The sequence below is a fragment of the Symphalangus syndactylus genome, chromosome 5 (genome assembly GCF_028878055.3).
Source record: "Symphalangus syndactylus isolate Jambi chromosome 5, NHGRI_mSymSyn1-v2.1_pri, whole genome shotgun sequence".
Taxonomy (NCBI): Eukaryota; Metazoa; Chordata; class Mammalia; order Primates; family Hylobatidae; genus Symphalangus; species Symphalangus syndactylus.
Window position 1 is genome coordinate 108075141 of NC_072427.2, and position 19684 is coordinate 108094824.

Genomic DNA, 19684 nt, shown 5'->3' on the forward strand with positions numbered 1-19684 from the left:
CCTCCAATGTGCAGTCAAGACAGAGAGGCGTGACTGGTGTCATATTGCTTAACAAGTGAGCAGCTGGCAAAATACCTGTATGAGCAATAGTTACTATAGGGTACCACAGGAAGAGAAAACTATTTCCACTAAAAATGAAACTCATGAATTCTCATATAAATGCTTGGAATATATTGGACCTTGCAGGATATATATATATATATATATATATATATATATCTATATATATTCCTACTTCTTTCTCCCACCTTTTAAATTAAAAGCAGCATTTAACCACTGTGTAACATGTGCTACTTCTACTGTGTATTCTAACATTAAAGACGAAAGGGAATCCCCTTTGGTGACAGGCTATATATATATATATATACATATGATGGGGAGGAGGAATAACACAAATTCAGGCATGACTGTAAGAAAGTAAAATGCATATTGGACATAATAAGTGGACAGACATGAAAGTGCCAAGTATTTATACAGAGAAAAGATATGAGGTAAGGCAGAAAAGAAAGGCTAAGGCAGGGCACAGTGGCTCATGCCTGCAATTCCGGTGATTTGGGAGGCTGAGGCAAGAGGACCACTTGGGGCCAGGAATTTGAGACCAGCCTGAGCAACACAGCAAGACCTCTTCTCTAAGAAAAAAATTTTAAATTAGCTGTGTGTAGTCCCAGCTACTCAGGAGGCTGAGGTGGAAAGATCGCTTGAGCCCAGGTTTTGGAGGCTTCAGTGAGCTATGACTATGCCACTGTACCCCAGCCTGGGTGATTGAGTGGAAACCCTGTCTCCTAATTTATAAAAAGAGGCTAAGATATTAAGACACATGAGACACACACACACACACGCATATATTAAAATAGTATATATATACACACATACATACATATACATATATAATGTGTGTATATACACAGTATTGTCATTTATTCAATGTGATTATTTAAATTGTAATTTATATTATTTGATTAGATAAATTGAAAATATTTTCTGATTTATCTTTGTGTACCCTAATGATTGATCTTTCAAATACCCTGGAATAGGTGCATCTTTAAATAATACTGTTACATGCAATGGAGGTTTTGTAAAAAGGCAAATCAGGCAGTGCATTAGTTTAAAAAATCAAAACAGTACATTAGTTTAAAAGATTAAAAGAAAGATGAACAGACACTGATACACAGAAAAAGAACGAATACAAGATGCTAAAATAAGAAAAATTAATAATATCTCCATAATCTACACATAAAGTAAAAACAATGAGAACCAAGACAGTACCAGCCTCTGAAATCATATCTGTACATGTCAGTCTGCGGCATTCATCACTCCCTATAGGATGGTACTATTGAAATAGAAGATTAGAATCTTCCTGATATAAGCATCTTAAGCCATTGAGTGAATAATGGAATGGCTCTGTACCCCTCTTTAACCTTTGAGGACATTTATATACTATAATAGATAAAATATTTAATGTTTATAGTAAGTAATTTTAATAATCAAAAAGTCAAATAATGTTTAATACAATAGTGTATGTTGGCATAATTTCAAAAATTTTATAGTTATTATATTTAAATGTCTTCTAAAATGCGCTATCAATAAAATTCACTATCAAAATGTGCATGATAGCCCACAAGAATTCTTCACTGGGATTAGGGACTTAAAAGTTACATTCTAGCAAACATCATATTTACATTGAATTTTAAATTTGCCATAAGAGTGTATGTTTGAGCAGTCAGATGAGCTCTAATTTTTTTTTTAAGCTTCTGGGAACTATGAATACTTTCATTCTCTTCCTGTGGATTAAACTCCTATAAAACACTCATGAAATATTCATATTTGTTTTCTCACTACTCACAAACATTTTTCTTACATAAATTAATATCATTTATTTGTACTATTTGTTTGATTCATAAAATTATGCATGCACAGAAAAGCTCATTAATATTATTGAAAAATTTAAAAAGTATTTGCACAGAAGTTCTCCTTAACATATAGCAGAGACCAGGCTAGTACAGAATTATATATGAATTTGTGTCTTCTTCTTAAGTGAGGAGGTTTCTAGCAGACAAGTAATTTTACATAAAATTGTTATTTTGCTTAATTTTTCTCTTAGCTTAGTGCCTGTATACTTTGATCTACATGGTTTAAATTCATTAAGAATGTAATTACATACAACATCCTAATTTAGCTATGGTTCTCTTTATGGGTGCAATGAACACAGTCCAAGATATTCTTATTTGAATTTTAACATACAGAAACCTTTCCACAACATGCAAATCAGAACAAATTTTCTTTCACTGAAAATATGGAATTAGTGTGGATTACTTTTCTTCTTTTTTGCAATTCATAAGTTTATTGCAATTTCATTTAACACAGTCAGATGAATTTTATAGTCAATTTCTCCTTTACTATATGAAATATAGTCATTTAGAAATGATAGTCTTTTTTCTTTGGGCATTTATGTTGGAAATAGTGTAATCATAGAAAATATTCTAGTAGAAAAATTTTAAAAGCACTGTAACTCATTAAGATTTGAAAATCTGTAGTAGTTTAAAGCTAAGACTAAATACTGATTTTTTATTTATTTATTTATTTATTTATTTATTTATTTATTTCAATTTCCAGGATAAAGGTGCAGGTTTATTACATAGGTATATATGTGGCATGGTGGTTTGCTACACCTATAGACTCGTCCTCTAAGTTCCCTCCTTTTGCCCCCACACTCTCAACAGGCCCTGGTGTGCGTTGTTCCCCTCCCTGTGTCCATGTGTTCTCATTGTTCAACTCCCACTCACGAGTAAGAAATGTGATGTTTGGTTTTCTGTTCCTGTGTTAGTTGCTGAGGATGACGGATTCCAACTTCATTCATGTCCCTGCAAAGGACATGTTCTCATTCCTTTTTATGGCTGCATAGTATTCCATGGTGGTTATGTACCACATTTTCTTTATCCAGTCTATCACTGATGGGCATTTGGGTTGGTTCCATGACTTTGTTATTGTAAATAGTGCTGCAATAAACATACGTGTGCATGTGTCTTTAGGGTAGAATAATTTTTATTCCTTTGGGTATATGTGCAGTAATGGGATTGCTGGGTCCAATTATATTTCTAGTTCTAGATCTTTCAGGAATCTCCATACTGTCTTCCATGATGGTTGAACTAATTTACATTCCCATCAACAGTGTAAAAGCATTCCTATTACTCCACAGCCTCTCTAGCATCTATTGTTTCTTGACTTTTTAATAATCAACATTCTGGTGAGTGTGAGATGGTATCTCATTATGGTTTTGATTTGCATTTCTCTAATGATCAGTGATGTTAAGCTTTTATTCCTTAAGTTTGTTGTCCACGTAAATGTCTTCTTTGGGAAGTGTCTGTTCATATTCTTTGCCCACTTTTTGATGGGGTTGTTTTTTTTCTTGTAAATTTGTTTAAGTTCCTTGTACATTATGGATATCAGACTTTTGTCAGATGGGTAAATTCCAAACATTTTCTCCCACTCTGTAGGTTGCCTGTTCACTCTGATGATAGTTTATTTTGCTGTGCAGAAACTCTTTAGTTTACTTAAATCCCATTTGTCAAATTTGGCTTTTGTTGCAATTGCTTTTGGCTTTTCATCATGAAGTTTTTGCCCATGCCTACGTCTTGAATTGCATTGCCTAGGTTTTTTTCTAGGGTTTTCATGGTTTTGGGTTTTACATTTAAGTCTTTAATCCATCTTGAGGTAATTTTTGTATAAGGTGTAAGGAAGGGGTCCAATTTCAGTTTTCTGCCTATTGCTAGCCAGTTTTCCCAGCAGCATTTATTAATAAGGATATCCTTTCGCCATTGCTTGTTTTGTCAGGTTTGTAGAAGATCAAATGGTTGTAGATGTGTGGTGTTATTTCTGAGGTCTCTGTTCTGTTCATTGGTCCATATGTCTGTATTGATACCAGTAACATGCTGTTTTTGTTACTGTGGCCCGGTAGTATATTTTGAAGTCAGGTAGCTTGATGCCTCTAGCTTTGTTCTTTCTGCTTAGGATTGTCTTGGCTATACAGGGTATTCTTTGATTCCCTATGAAATTTAAAGTAGTTTTTTCTAATCTGTGAAGAATGTCTATGGTAGTTTGATGGGAATAGCATTGAAAGTATAAATTACTTTGGGCAGTATGGATATTTTCATAGTATTGATTCTTCCTATCCATGGGAATGGAATGTTTTTCCATTTGTTTGTGTCCTCTCTTATTTCCTTGAGAATGGTTTGTAGTTCCCCTTGAAGAGGTCCTTCACATTCCCTTGTTAGCTATATTCCTAGGCATTTTATTCTCTTTGTAACAATTGTGAATGGGAATTCATTTGTGATTTGGCTCTCTGCTTGTCTATTGTTGGTGTAAAGGAATATTTGTGATTTTTCCACATTAATTTTTTTATCCTCAGAGTTTGCTGGAGTTTCTTATCAGATTAAGGGCATTTTGGGCTGAGATGATAGGGTTTTCCGAATATAGAATCATAGCATCTGCAAACAGAGACAATTTGACTTCCTTTCTTCCTATTTGAATACTCTTTATTTCTTTCTCTTGCCTGACTGCACAGGCCAGAACTTCCAATACTACGTGGAATAGGAGTAATGAGAGAATATGGGACTACGTAAAAAGACTGGGCTTACGATTGACTGGAGTACTTGAAGGAGACGGGGAGAATGGAAACAAGCTGGAAAACATACTTCAGGATATTATCCAGGAGAACTTTCTAACCCAGCAAGACAGGCCAACATGCAAATTTAGGAAAATACAGAGAATACTACTAAGATACTCCACAAGAAGGTCAACCCCAAAACACATAATCATCAGATACTCCAAGATTGAAATAAAATAAAAAAAAATATGTTAAGGCCAGGAAAAGGTCAGGTCACCTACAAAGGGAAGCCCATCAGACTAACAGCAGACCTCTCAGCAGAAACCCTACAAGCCAGAAGAGATTGGGGACCAATATTCATCATTCTTACAGAAAAGCATTTTCATTGCAGAATTTCATACCTGGCCAAACTAAGCATCATAACTGAAGGAGAAAAAAAAATCATTTTCAGATAAGCAAATGTTGAGGGATTTTGTCACCACCAGACCTGCCCTGCAAAAGCTCCTGAAAGAAGCACTAAATATGGAAGGGAAAAACTGGTACCAGCCACTGCAAACACCACCAAAATACAAAGACCAATGACACTATGAAGAAACTGCATCAACTAGTTTGCAAAATAACAAGATGGCATCATGATGACAGGATCAAACTCATACATAACAATACTAACCTTAAATGTAAATGGACTAAATGCCCCAATTGAAAGACAGACTGGCAAAGTGGATAAAGAGCCAAGACCCATCAATGTGTTGTATTCTGGAGACCCATCTCACGTGCAAAGACACACATAGGCTCAAAATAAAGGGATGGAGGAAAATTTACCAAGAAAAAAAAAAAGCAGGGGTTGTAATCCTAGTCTCTGATGAAACACACTTTAAACCAACAAAGATCAAAAAAGACAAAGAAGGGCATTACATAATGGTAAAGGGATCAATTCAACAAGAAGAGCTAACTATGCTAAATATATATGCATCCAATACAGGAGCACCCACATTCATAAAACAAGTTCTTACAGACCTACAAAGAGAGTTAGACTCCCACACAATAATAGTGGGAGACTTTAACACCCCAATGACAATATTAGACAAATCAACGAGACAGAAAATCAACAAGGATATTCAGGACTTTAACTCAGCTCTGGATGAAGTGAAACTAATAGATATCTACAGAACTCTTTACCCTAAATCATCATAATATACATTCTTTTCAGTGCCACATGGCATTTATTCTAAAATCGACCATGTAGTTGGAAGTAAAACAATCTTCAGCAAATGCAAAAGAACTGAAATCATAGCAAACAGCCTCTCAGACCACAGTGCAATCAAATTAGAACTCAGGATTAAGAAACTCACTCAAAACCACACAATTACATGGACATTGAACAATCTGCTCCTGAATGACTCCTGAGTAAATAATGAAATTAAGGCAGAAATTAAAAAGTTATTTGAAACCAATGAGAATAAAGAGATAAAGTACCAGAATCTCTGGGACACAGCTAAAGCAGTGTTAAGAGGGAAATTTACAGCACCAAATGTCTACATCAGAAAGCTAGAAAGATCTCAAATCGACACCCTAACATCACACTTCAAAGAGCTAGAGAAGCAGGAGCAAACTAGCCACAAAGCTAGCAGAAGACAGGAAATAACTAAGATCAGAGAAGAATTGAAGGAGATAGCGCACCAAAAATACTCCAAAAAATCAGTGAATCCAGGAGCTAGTTTTTTGAAAAATTAACAAAATAGACCACTAACTAGTCTAATAAAGAAGAAAAGAGAGAAGAATCAAGTAGACATAATAAAAAACATAAATGGAAATTCAAACTGCCATCAGAGAATACTATAAACACCTCTATGCAAAGGAACTAGAAAATCTAGAAGAAATGGATAAATTCCTGGACACGTACACCCTCTGTACCAAACCAGGAAGAAGCCAAATCTCTGAATAGAACAATAACAAGTTCTGAAATTGAGGTGATAATTAATAGCCTACCAACCAAAAAAAGCCCAAGACCAGACAGATTCACAGCCAAATTCTACCAGAGTTACAAAGAGGAGCTGGTACCATTTTTTCTGAAACGATTCCAAACAATTGAAACGGAGGGACTCCCCTTAACTCACTTTATTAAGCCAGCATCATCCTGATACCAAAACATGGCAGAGACACAACAGAAAAAGAAAGCTTCACGCCAATATCCCTGATGAACATCGATACGAAAATCCTCAATAAAATACTGGCAAATCGAATCCAGCAACCCATCAAGAAACTTACCCACCATGATCAAGTCAGCTTCATCTCTGGGATGCAAGTCTGGTTCAACATACACAAATTAATAAACGTAATCCATCACATGAGCAGAACCATTGACAAAAACCACGATAATCTCAATAGATGCAGGCCTTTGAAAAAATTCAACATCCCTTCATGTTAAAAACTCTAAATATACTAGGTATTGATGGAACACGTCTCAAAAAAAGAAGAGCTATTTATGACAAACGCACATCCAATATCACATTGAATGGGCAAAAACTGGAATTATTCCCTTTGATAACCAGTATAAATACTGATTATCTTAAAAGTTTTCTATAACAGTGAAGTTGAGTAGCATGATAGAGGGAAATCCAGTTACTCCCAGGGAATTGTTTCAAAGAAACGCTGCAGGATAAACACCTTGAAGCATAACTGGAAATTATTTTACAATGACCTTGAACCTCTGAGAAATCTATAGGTCCTCCTACAGAACAACTGCCTCTACTATAATGGAAAAGGGCTATCTCTCATTGAGTACTTAAAAAGAGAAATTTAGACCCATCCCATCAGAACTGTTATCCAAAGAAGCTTTAGATCTGGTATGCTACAGCATTTGAAAAATGCAATAACTGTCATTGATTCATGTCATTGGACCAAATGAATCCTTTACTCATTGCTTATAAAAGATGTCTGCTAATATACATAAAAATACACAGTAATATATTTTTCCACAACAAAGAAAGCAAGCACAATAGGGAAGAGAAGAAGAAAAAAGAAAATAAAATATTATACTTTAAGTTCTGGGGTACACGTCCACAATGTGCAGGTTTGTTACATAGGTATACATGTGCCATGTTGGTTTGCTGCACCCATCAACTCGTCATTCACATTAGGTATTTCTCCTAATGATATCCCGCCCCCAGGCTCCCACCCCTCGACAGTCCCCAGTGTGTGATGTTCCCCTCCCTGTGTCCATGTGTTCTCATTGTTCAACTCCCACTTATGAGTGAGAACATGCAATGTTTGGTTTTCTGTCCTTGTGATAGTTTACTGAGAATGATGGTTTCCAGCTTCATCCATGTCCCTGCAAAGGACACGAACTCATCCTTTTTTATGGCTGCATATTGAGAACAAAGACACAACATACCAAAATCTCTGGGACACATTTAAAGCTATGCGTAGAGGAAAATTTATAGCAATAAATGTCCACAAGAGAAAGCAGGAAAATTCTTGTATAGTTAAAGTAATCCAGTGTTTGTGGGAGGGGCGAGGGTGGGATAAAGAGAAAGGATCATGTCTTGTGGAATATCTTTTGAGGTACATCTCCCCTTAAAAAATATTTCAAGTAACATAGACTCATATCAATAATTTCTTTTATTATTTTTAGTAGCACCATAACACAAAGTAGAAAATTCCCCACAAATTTAGAAAAGTCACACTTTAGATAACTCATTATTATACAGCAAACATCTTTAAGAAAATATTTACTAATATATAAGTAAACCAGACAATGGCTTAGTCTATGGGCCTTTTCTTTCCCCTCTCTGCATTTATTCCTCTGATGATTTCACAATATCCTGACTTTAAACATCCAAATGCAAGTGACTTTTAAATTTGTGCCTACAGTCTAGACCTCTCTTTAGCCATCTTCTACTGCCTTCATGGTATTTCTACTGGATTAAAGACATCAATTTAAAGTCTTAATTCACAAGGCTGATTTCCACTCACCAAACAAGATGCACCTAGTTTTTCCTATCTTGGCAACTTTTAGTTGAGATTTTAGGTCTAAAATGTCAGAATCAGCTTCAGTTTCTTTATTTCGTTTATTTCCACCCTATGTCCTATCCTCCATGTTTCTACCCATCTAAGGAAATTCTCTGGACACTACCTTTAAAATACATCTAGAATTTGACAACTTCTTCCCATCCCTCCTCAACTGCCTGGTTTGAGTGCTGTGCATCTTTCATTTAGAAGACCACCATTGCTTCTGAACTGTTCCGCCTTATTGCACTCTTCTCTCAAGCTAGAGTGATCCTAGATATTTCAGGTCATTATACTCTGCACAAAACACCCCAAAGGACCCCCTCTAAAAACCAGAAAAAGAACTGAAGTCCTGTGTGATCTTACAATGTGTTATATCAGTGCTTTTGGAACTTTAACATGTATGTAAATATCTGGTCATCTTGTTAAAATGAAGTCTAGATTTCATAGATTTGAGAAAAGATACAAGAGTCTGCACTTCTAACAATCCCTCAGGAGATGTCAGTACTGCCAGGTCATATTCATTACATAAAGTACTCCTTTGCCTAACCTTGTATCTTTCTGATTGCATCTCCTTAAACGCCATCTGATTTTTTCTCTCTAGTGCAACCATGCTGACCTCTTTGTTCCTTAATCAAACAAGCCCACTCCAGCCTAAGGGCACTTTTGTTAGCAGCTAACTCTGCCGGGGAGGCTTTCCTCCAGGATACCATGTTCATCTTTCCCAGTCTCTGCTGAAAAATCACTTTGCCAATAAAACCTACCCTCACTACCTTACTTAAAATTGCTAAGTCTCCCAACCTTCTCAATATTTTCAATCCCTCTCTTCTTCCCTTTTCCCCATTGTTCTTTTAAACCTATGAAATAAGGCATAAAAATTATCTGAATCCGTCTGTTAGAATCTAAGCTCCTTAAGGGCAAATAATTTTTTGTTCCATTCATTGATATAGTCCAAATATTTGAAAGCATGCACACTAATAGTATATACTAAGTATATATTTGTTGGAGAATATTTAGTAATTAGATTTTTTAATGTATATTTTGTTCAATATAACTAAAATAAATGAAGATAATCATCATTTTGAAGTGACGGCATGAGTAATCACTTTGTGCCAGAACTGGAATGCTGGAGATCTCATGACAAATGGAGATTCACTAGGATGTCACTTAAATAAGGTATTGTTTTTGTTTTTGGCATTCCATGCTTCGTAAAATAATAACTGTCTTTTAGTTATGTAGACATGAAACATGTATGGGTTTCTCATGAAAACTGCATTAAAATTTACCTGAAGGTGATGTAAATATTAACTACTGCTGAAGCAGAAACACTTTCAGAATTTAAAAATCTACAAATTGGGAGTGAAGTGTGATGAGCGAGAGAGAAAAGTTATGTTTGAAAATTTTGATTTGGAAGACTACAGGGTTATGAAGAATTTCACTAATTTTTATTTGAAACCCTGCTAATTCCAGTCATTTAAATGAGTCAATCAAATGAGTTTGATTGTTAACTTGACTTATATTTCTACCTAAAAATTGTCTTTAACAAAGAGAAAAGTAAAATTCATCTAAAATGTTTACTAAGCTTGGTAAGTACATGTAGGTTTTACTTGTTGAATAGAATTTCTGAAATCTTTAACAGGTAAAAATGATATGAACTTTTCCATGTTTGCATTCTTATTAATCCATTTTTTCTCTTTTCTTTTTCTTTTTCTCTCTTTCTCCTTTTTTTTTTTTTTTTTTTTTGGTTGTTATTGTTGTAGGGTTTCCCTCTGTTTCCCAGGCTGGAGTGCCGTGCTGCAATGTCAGCTCATTGCAACCTCTGCCTCCTGGGTTCAAGTGATCCTCCCGTCTCAGCCTCCAGAGTAGCTGGGACCACAGGCACATGTCACCACACCCAGCTAATTTTTGTATTTTTGTCAATATGAGGTTTCACCATGTTGCCCAGGTTGGTCCTGAACTCCTGAGCTCAAGCAGTCTGCCCACTTTAGCCTCCCTAAGAACTGGGTTTACAGGCATGAGCCACTGTGCCAGGCCTATTTATTTTCAATACGAGATAACTACAATAGAGGAAGGCTGTTAAAAACGACATTTCATAATAAACTCTGTACTTTATTTACTACTAATGTACCCGTGATAATTCATTAATTTTGATACATGTACTGTATAGTATGTTATTATAAGGGAGGTTGGGTGAAGGGTGTCTGAGTACTTTTGGTACCATCTTTGAACTCATCTATAAAAATCAAATTATTTTTAAGTAAAAGGTTATTTTAATGACACATTTTTTAAAATGTCAAGCTGTTAGAAATATGTAAGCATGAAATCTCTACATCAGCAGCGAACTAAAGTTTGTTGAGACAAATATACTAAGAGAAATTCTACCATAACTTTAGCCCTAACGCAGAACTTTATGACTGCACAACTAGGCTAGTAGGAGTTACACATATTCCATGAGTCAGTTCCTCTGTTTTAAGAGATTTGGGAAGTTTCATTAGCCTCTTATTTTTCACTAATGAAACCAATGACTCAGTGTATGAATGAACATACACGTGTTCTATGCTTGAATAAATGAATATGTTTTATACATTCCCAGCTGTGTATCAGGATGCAAGAGTAGTTTTCTTTGACAATGCGTACCATAGGTATTTTCAAAACATTTCAACACATGTCATTTAAAGAAATAGGAATAATTTGTTTTTTGAATGCTGGCTATATTTATTGCTGGTACTTTGCATATTTGCACCTAAGATTTCAGTATCTGATCTACTAAACTTTACTGTATTTTAATTCAAGCCTTTATTCAAAATTAGTTTTCTGACCTATCAAGAACAGGCATATTGATTATAAATCAAAATCTATATTTCAAAACCCTGTCAGAAAAAAAAGGTATATGGAAAACAATAAAGCACTACTTTTCTACCAAACTGAAATAACTTTCTCTACCATAAATATTTTTTCCTTCAGATTCCTATTAAAATAAAAACTTTTGCTAAAATTAAAACCTGAAGGCTGGGCGCAGTGGCTCATGCATGCAATCCCAGCACTCTGGGAGGCTGAGGCGATTGGATCACCTGAGGTCAGGAGTTCGAGACCAGCCTGGCTAACATGGTGAAACCCCATCTGTACTAAAAATACAAAAATTAGCCAGGTGTGGTGGTGCACACCTGTAATCTCAGCTACTAGGGAGGCTGAGGCACGAGAATCGCTTGAACCCGGCAGGCGGAGGTTGCAGTGAGGTGAGATCATGCCACTGTCCTCTAGCCTGGACAAGAGCAAGATTCTGTCTCAAAAAAAAAAAAGAAAAAAAAAGTTGCTTCTGTAGACACATATGGAAGGGGATGTATAATGGATTCACTTAAGACCCAGTCAGAGATGCTATAAAATAATCCTTTCCAGTCTCCTACCTCCACCAAATTTCAGTATTCCGTCTACCCTAATATGCTTTTGGTATTTGAAATAATGACATAAACAAGGCATACGAGGTTCACTCATGGAGTTTATAAACTAGGAGAAAAAATCCTTCAGAGTTATAATGTAAGAGGAGTACTATAAAATATAATATGTTATATATTAAAATATGTACAATATGATATAACATCTGAAATACAGTGCCACTTGGCAGTCGCTCATTCTGGAGGAAGAAGGAATTTTACTATGAGAGCACTTTCAAGGATTGACTGTGAAAGCATATTATAAGTGGTTCAAGGTAAAACAATAATTCTGGGAAGTGTTAAAAGGACCTAAGTTAGTCAGATGGGAAAATGTGAGTAAGGTGGAAATGTTACTTTAAAGGACATAGTGACTCACTGAAATCACAGATACAAAATGAAAATATGTTTGATTAAAGTAGAACGTTTAAGTCAAAACTATGTTATATGTTTCAATAATCAAGTCATTGCTGTCAATTTACAGTAAACATAATTATGCTTATTAACATCACATTTCATATTTCTATCAGCAAAAATCATGTTATTCTGATGAATATCTTTACTATATCTTTACAAAATAATACATCTCTCTGCTAAAGAAAGAACAAGTGCCAGACACACATACCTTACAATGTTAGGAGTGGCCCCGATGGAATCACTCAGCTTCTTTCCCTGGGTAGTCATTGTATTTATGTTGTTCTTATAGTTACATATTTGCATTCATGCCTGCTACACAAATATGGAGTCTACACTAAGAAATCCTTAAAAACTTGGTTTTCCCCAAAACATGATTTTATATATAAAATGAGATCACATCATTTGAGATATAAAGTGTAAATGCAGCAATAAATAAATCCCATTACATAGGTACTCTTAATCTCAGGTAGAAACAATAGCACCCACACAGCCATAAGAAACTGTACGGAAATTGAGCGAGCATGTTTCTGTAGCACTGGAATTTTCAACTGAGACAATTCATAGAGAGAAGAAAAAAAACATCAAATGCATAACATTTGAGAAGAGGTCAGGCACCTCCTGCAGAGTTAAAGAAGAAGATGCTAAACTGGGTTTGCAACCCCAGCCTTGAGAGTCAACTCCCATGCCCCCTGTCCTTCCCACTCCCCGCAATGTAAGCAGAAAACTAGGGGGAGGAAAAAATCCACTGATGAAACTAGTAAGTCTTCCACCCAGAAGAAAGTGCAGTGATGCCTCCCTCCCAGTAAGTGAAGGTAAGTCCAAGAGGTGAACAGAACCCACTGAACTTTTTGGCACAAGTGATGACAGAGATTTGATATTTGCATCTCAATTTGGACTTCTGCTTTTACAGAGGATTCATCTACTATGTCTTTTTAAAATGAGGAAAAAGAAAACTGGAGAAAGAGATCAGCTGCAAAGAAATGCAGTTTCTTACATCTTAGCCAAGTGAGAATGTGGAACATTTCTCTTGGTCAAGTGGATATTGCATAACGTTCGTGGGTGACATTCACACTTAAAAGAAATACTGCTGAAGTAAAGGGTGAGGAAGTGTATAAAGAGCTCAAGCTAAGTAGCACCCCATGAGGAATATTCTATCTCCAAAAAGCCTTCTAGTGTGCTTGCACTCCAGTCACACATCCCCAGGCGGCAGGTACTTAGATGCCTGTCCCACAGAGGGCAGGTGACAGCGACAGCCCAATGAGGTCAACAGCACCAGAAACATAAGAGGTATATGATCTCTTTCACCTTTCCAAGACAAGATGTAGTTCATGTCACCATTAAGCTCCCCACGTTGAGGTTTACTTTCCTGGAGGTCAGAGACAATGTGAACGCAAAATTAAACATTATTATAAGTTTTAAACTGTGCATGGCTGAACTGTTTATTCTGGAAGGCAGCTATGCTCACCACTATACCACCAATACTGAAATGTTTTTTTTTTCTAATGCTGGAAGATGATAATATATCTACAGTGTCTGCCAAATATATTATTAAATAACTGAAAGGGAGCATCAAAAAGAAGAGCTTAATGTAGTAGTCAAATTTAAAATTCATGTTTATACTACACTGAGTTGAGATCATACAATGGTTTGATTACATAACTATAACTTGATTTTAAGGTACTCATTCACATACCTATGGAAGATGAATCAACAATGGAAACAGAAAAAAAGTACTAATGCAGTCATTTTCCTCAAATCAAAGTGAGAAATCCCAGCCACAAGACTTTTGAGTATTTTATTCTCATTCGCAAGCTTTAAACTGTCCCAGTCTGAGGCCATTAAACATTCTATGCATGCAACTTCCCTAGTTGATATTCTAGACTCACGAAACAAGTTTCTGGCTCTCATTTTGTATCTTCACAATATACCAACAGGTAAAGTATGTACTTATACAGACTCAGAATGTTCTAATTTCTGTGACAGTTATTTCTCATTTTAAAGTAACGAATGTGCTTTGTTATTATATTTCAGTTTTATAAACATAATGATCTGCCTCTGACAGATGGATACGTGAGATACAATGTCAGGATTTTCACCTTGATCAATTTGGCCAGATCAAGGGCACTATAAATTCTCCATGGTGCTGCACCTTTGCAAGAAGTCTGGAGGGAGCCTGTTAACTTTTTCCTGGGTTTGGCAGCGCTAGGGTGCGGCAGCACTTTTGTACCGTGTTCAATTTCTATAATATTCAGACTTAATATTAATTTCTGCATGCTTGTGCTTGAACACAAACACTGAGTTTTATGCAGTCTAGGAAATAATGCATTTTTTCTTTCTGTTTTTCACCTACCACCCTCCTTTTTCTCTCTTTTATTTATTTTTATTTTATTTTATTTTTTTGAGACGGAGTCTGGCTCTGTCGCCCAAGCTGGAGTGCAGTGGCGTGATCTCGGCTCACTGCAAGCTCCACCTCCCAGGTTCACGCCATTCTCCTGCCTCAGCCTCCCGAGTAGCTGGGTCTACAGGTGCCCGCCACCACGTAGACCCAGCTATGTGGGTCTCTCTTTTTTTTTTGTACTTTTAGTAGAGACGGGGTTTCACCGTGTTAGCCAGGATGGTCTCGGTCTCCTGACCTCGTGATCCACCTGCCTCGGCCTCCCAAAGTGCTGGGATTACAGGCGTGAGCCACCGTGCCCGGCCCTTTCTCTCTTTTAATAAAATAAAACAAAACAAAATTCAAAGCAGCACAATATTCCTGCATCCAGGTTAATAAATTTTTTTAAAAAAACTATAGTCCTTCGTCTCACTCATTGTTTTGGGGGCACTGTCTTTATAAATCTCTCCTAAACCACACAATGTGCACAGATAATATAATCCAAGTATTCCATAATTAAAATAAATAATATGAGCTTATCAGTTTGAGGCCATTATTTGAAGTATATGGTACATGATAGATGACTGATTAATGTTTCTGATACTTCTATCAAAAACCCATAGTTACTCTCAGTGCAAAATGATAAAGTAGGGTCAACACAGATGACACCAGGATGATTTCATTTGCTTTCTTTCTATGTTCAGTAGAATTGGTTCCCTCTTTCCTTTTCCAGAAGGCTCTTGCTTTTTACTGAACCCTTACACCATATGTGTTAGGGTCAAGGTAGGATTCTCATAGAACAGACATATGGAGCATTAATTACCTCACTATTTTATGCTTCGCTTTTGGAACACTCAATATGGTTCTGTGTCTTAAACAACAGAGGCCAAAACTGGTAATTTCTTATTATTTCCTGCTTTAGTTTTGTCTCCTCCTAATGAGAAAACAAACTACATTTTCATAAGATGATGAAATTTTACGTAAGTGAAAAGAAGCTCTGAAATTATTTTGATTTTTAATAGAAATATAAAAGTAAAAAAATATAAAAATACAAAAAGTAAACAAATATATAAAATTCTACAGATTTTTATAGATGGCTTCATAAGTATAGAAGGTAACTACATTTTGCAGTATCATTTTCACACCTATCTTGAGAGAAATATTAATAAATGAAACATGAACATATATTTCATAAAATCCAGCCATCATATGTAGTATTTGAGCAACTGCCTTTCCACCAACGAATTTTTTTGAAGTGACTTCTTCCTCCAGAATTGAACTCTGCTGATTCTACTAAGCTCTTTCATTTTTACTGAAGACGGAAACTATTCACTCTGTATTCGAGTTATTATCAAGAAGAATGGGGCACAGGAAATATCTTCCCAACACCACTTTATTAAAAGAAAAGAAAATGTTGGAGGAAACTGAAAAAGCTAATCATACAGGTATACTGAAGATCAGCTTGAATTAATCAACCCATTTTGAAATTGTTGACTCACTTTGAACTCCATGGGAGCGTACAATTTTCCAGATTTCTGACGCTACTTCTTTGACATCCACTTGATAGTGATGAATAGGCACACCTCCATGGGAGTCCGGTTTGTTGAAGGAAACCTTGGCTGTGGTCTGTGACAGCTCTATGATCTTCACTCCATAGGGACTGGATGGCACATCTATGGATACAGAAATATAAAGAAAACATAACCAACGGAATGGGAATGGCCATTATTAAGGCAATGCTGTTAAGAGAAATAGGAGTGAAGGAAAATTGCTACCTGTATCGCTTAATATGTCTGAGTTACAGAACTTCCTTAAACACCTGAATGTTCTTTTGAAATTTCAAGAAAGTATACACGAGTCAACTTTTATTACCACAGAAAATAGACAGCAAAATTAAAATCACACTTCAATTATTGAGGGAATATGTTACTTCTGCATTTTCTATACAATATAAATATTTTATTGAGGTCCAGGAAAACAATCTTGTGTGTGTTTAAGAGAAAAAAATAAAAGAGAGATAAAGAGGGTAGTTAAAATGTTAGAATACATAAATCAATTATTCAACCGTCACCATAAATAATGGTGCCTTGTGAAAATACAAAATGTATTTTCTTTGCATTCACCACAGTTATTGTAGGTAAGTGCTAAGTTTTGAGAAAAATGTCAGTATTATGAACTAAATAAGACTGTAAACTATTGGGTCTAATTTCATTTATATATTATCCAACTAAATTCAACCTTTAGTTGAGATATTAAAATCCTATTCCCATATTTTCAAAATAGCTATAAAATTCTTCCTGTGTGTTTTATTTTAATCCATCCACTACTTAAATTATTTCAAGTTCAATAAGGTATCTTAGGTGGACATTTAATTTAGTGTCTAATATAAAAAATTATTTCAGAAGAACTATCTCAAAGGCAGAGCAGGCAGAATTAGAAGAAAAAAATCCCAGTGAGGGATTTTTGAAAACTCTACTCCAGAAACATCAAGATTTAGAGATACATTCACATTAATTTCTCTATTAATCTCTTCCTCTTTTGTTCCTATCACATCTGAAGTAACCTTAAACTTTGGAAAAAAAAAATATTTTTTTCAGAGAGGGAATATATATATTTACATACACACACACACACACACACACACACATATATATATAGAGAGAGAGGGAATATATATATATGATATGGTTTGGCTCTGTGTCCCCACACAAATCTCACCTTGAATTTTTTTTTTTTTTTTTTTTTTTGAGACGGAGTCTCGCTTTGTGGCCAGGCTGGAGTGCAGTGGCACGATCTCAGCTCACTGCAACCTCAGCCTCCCCTGGGTTCACGCCATTCTTCTGCCTCAGTCTCCCGAGTACTGCCTCACATGCAGTACATGTGAATTTCAATTCTTATATCAATCATTTACATAAAAATCTCAAATTGGGGCTGGGCATGATGGCTTCCACCTGTAATCTCAGCACTTTGGAAGCCGAGGTGGGTGGACTACTTGAGGTCAGGAGTTTGAGACCAGCCTGGTCAACATGGTGAAACCCTGTTTCCACAAAAATAAAAAAAATTAGCCAGGCGTGGTGGAGTGTGCCTGTGATCCCAGCTGCTTGGGAGGCTGAGGCAGGAGAATTGCTTGAACCCAGGAGGTGGAAGTTGCAGTGAGCTGAGATCACGCCCCTGCAAATCCAGCCTGGGCAACAGAGAGAGACTCTATCTCAAAAATAAATAAATACGAATAAAAATAAAAACAAAAATCTCATATGGCAGTCAAAAGTTAAATGTACTTTATTTGCTGGAGTTAAAAAAGGTCACTGTAGGTCACATAAAATATGCCTTATAAATAGCACTGAGCAAGAGCCAGGAGGACAGCTTTATGGCCTTTCATATGTGAATACTGAAAAGAAATGCCACAGTGTATATGTCAACTCTAATTAGAAACTGTAAATTATTTAGGGAGCCTATGAAGTACATTATGTTACAACTCTAAAGCACATGTGTAGAATTCTGATGCATCCAAAAGTCTTAGAACTATTAAAATCATATCTGGAAATACAAATTTTAAGATATCTAAATAATGTTTTTAGGCCTTCAAATATTCTAATAATTTTCATGTTTCCTTAATCTCCAGGTAAATCTGCATGTCTTTACAGCTGTAGGTTTGATCCAAAATTTACTTATAAGTTTGATCCAAAGTATAGAAGAAAGGCAAACAAATGCGCACGGATCCCCTTAAAAAATGCCAATTCTTCAGTCTGTGCTGAATGGCTGACTCCCTAACGTACATTAGATCTAAGTTGGATGTCATAGGCATTACACTCCAGTTTGGGGACATATGTCAAAAGTGAAGGTAGTACATTCTGGGGGATGAGAGGGAGATATTATCCTCTTGGGCTTTCATCTTTGAATATATGGTATAAACATGATTGTTTGTTTTTACTCTGACTGCAGAGGCTGCACCATTCACCAACTGTGCACCCTGTCATGGTGCACCTGCAGAGAAAGAAGAGCCTTTTTTTCCTTTTAGCACAAAGCCACCATCATCAAAACATGGGCCAGTGCCTAGTCTCTTCTAGCTATATAGTCCATTTTCAGATCTGCTGACACTTACTGTAGCCTTTTACTCATATTATTTTCCACTAGCCTCTTATTTCTATTATTGCTTTTAAAGCAAAAGCATGCTTATGACTTTCATTCTCTTTCTAAATATTTTTTACATTTTGGTTCTATAAGTCCAACTGTCAACTGACTACTAAATTGTAAGTTTCTTAGGAAAGAGATAAAACATTTTACAAACACATATTCACACACACCTATTTATACATGCATACAGATAGATACATGTAACATAGAACAAAGTGACTGGAATATACTAAGTTCTCAGGAAATGCTTGATTAATTAAATATTTCAGTAATGAAAAATAATATACAAAGATAGAGAACATATCTAAGTGAATAGTGTCAGATGTGCCCAGAATCAACATCTCTAATTCTGCTCTTCAGTTTCTGGAGTTTTCTGTAATTGCTTTCACCCTTGATTCCTATGTATCATATACATCACAATCAGTCAAAACACTATTTTAATAATTCTTGCATTATAATTCTTGTATCTATTTCTTCCTTCCCATTTCCTCTGTTACCTCCCAAGCCCAGGCCCTATCTGACTTTTCCTGTGATGCCATTAGCGGCTGTTGGCTTCCTTTTCTATTGGATGTCCAACAAAAACATCAGTGCACGAGCCATGCAAATGCAAAATCAATCTTTGTAAAGAACGACTCTAATCACATCACTTCCCTGGGATGGTATTCAGGAGCTTCATTTTCATTACAACATTAGTCTCGATCTTTTCAGCCTCGTGTTCAG

The 19684-nt window shown here is 35.8% G+C and overlaps 1 protein-coding gene across 8 annotated transcripts in view; it reads right to left on the reverse strand.

Annotated features, from left to right (window-relative positions):
• NCAM2 (neural cell adhesion molecule 2) overlaps positions 1-19684 on the reverse strand; it is a 567512-nt gene that overhangs the window by 92506 nt on the left and 455322 nt on the right. For all 8 annotated transcript variants that reach the window (XM_055279341.2, XM_055279340.2, XM_063640653.1 and 5 more), the window contains one exon: positions 16330-16503. In XM_055279341.2, the coding sequence (XP_055135316.2) occupies positions 16330-16503 (174 nt within the window). The remainder of the gene's footprint in view (positions 1-16329; positions 16504-19684) is intronic.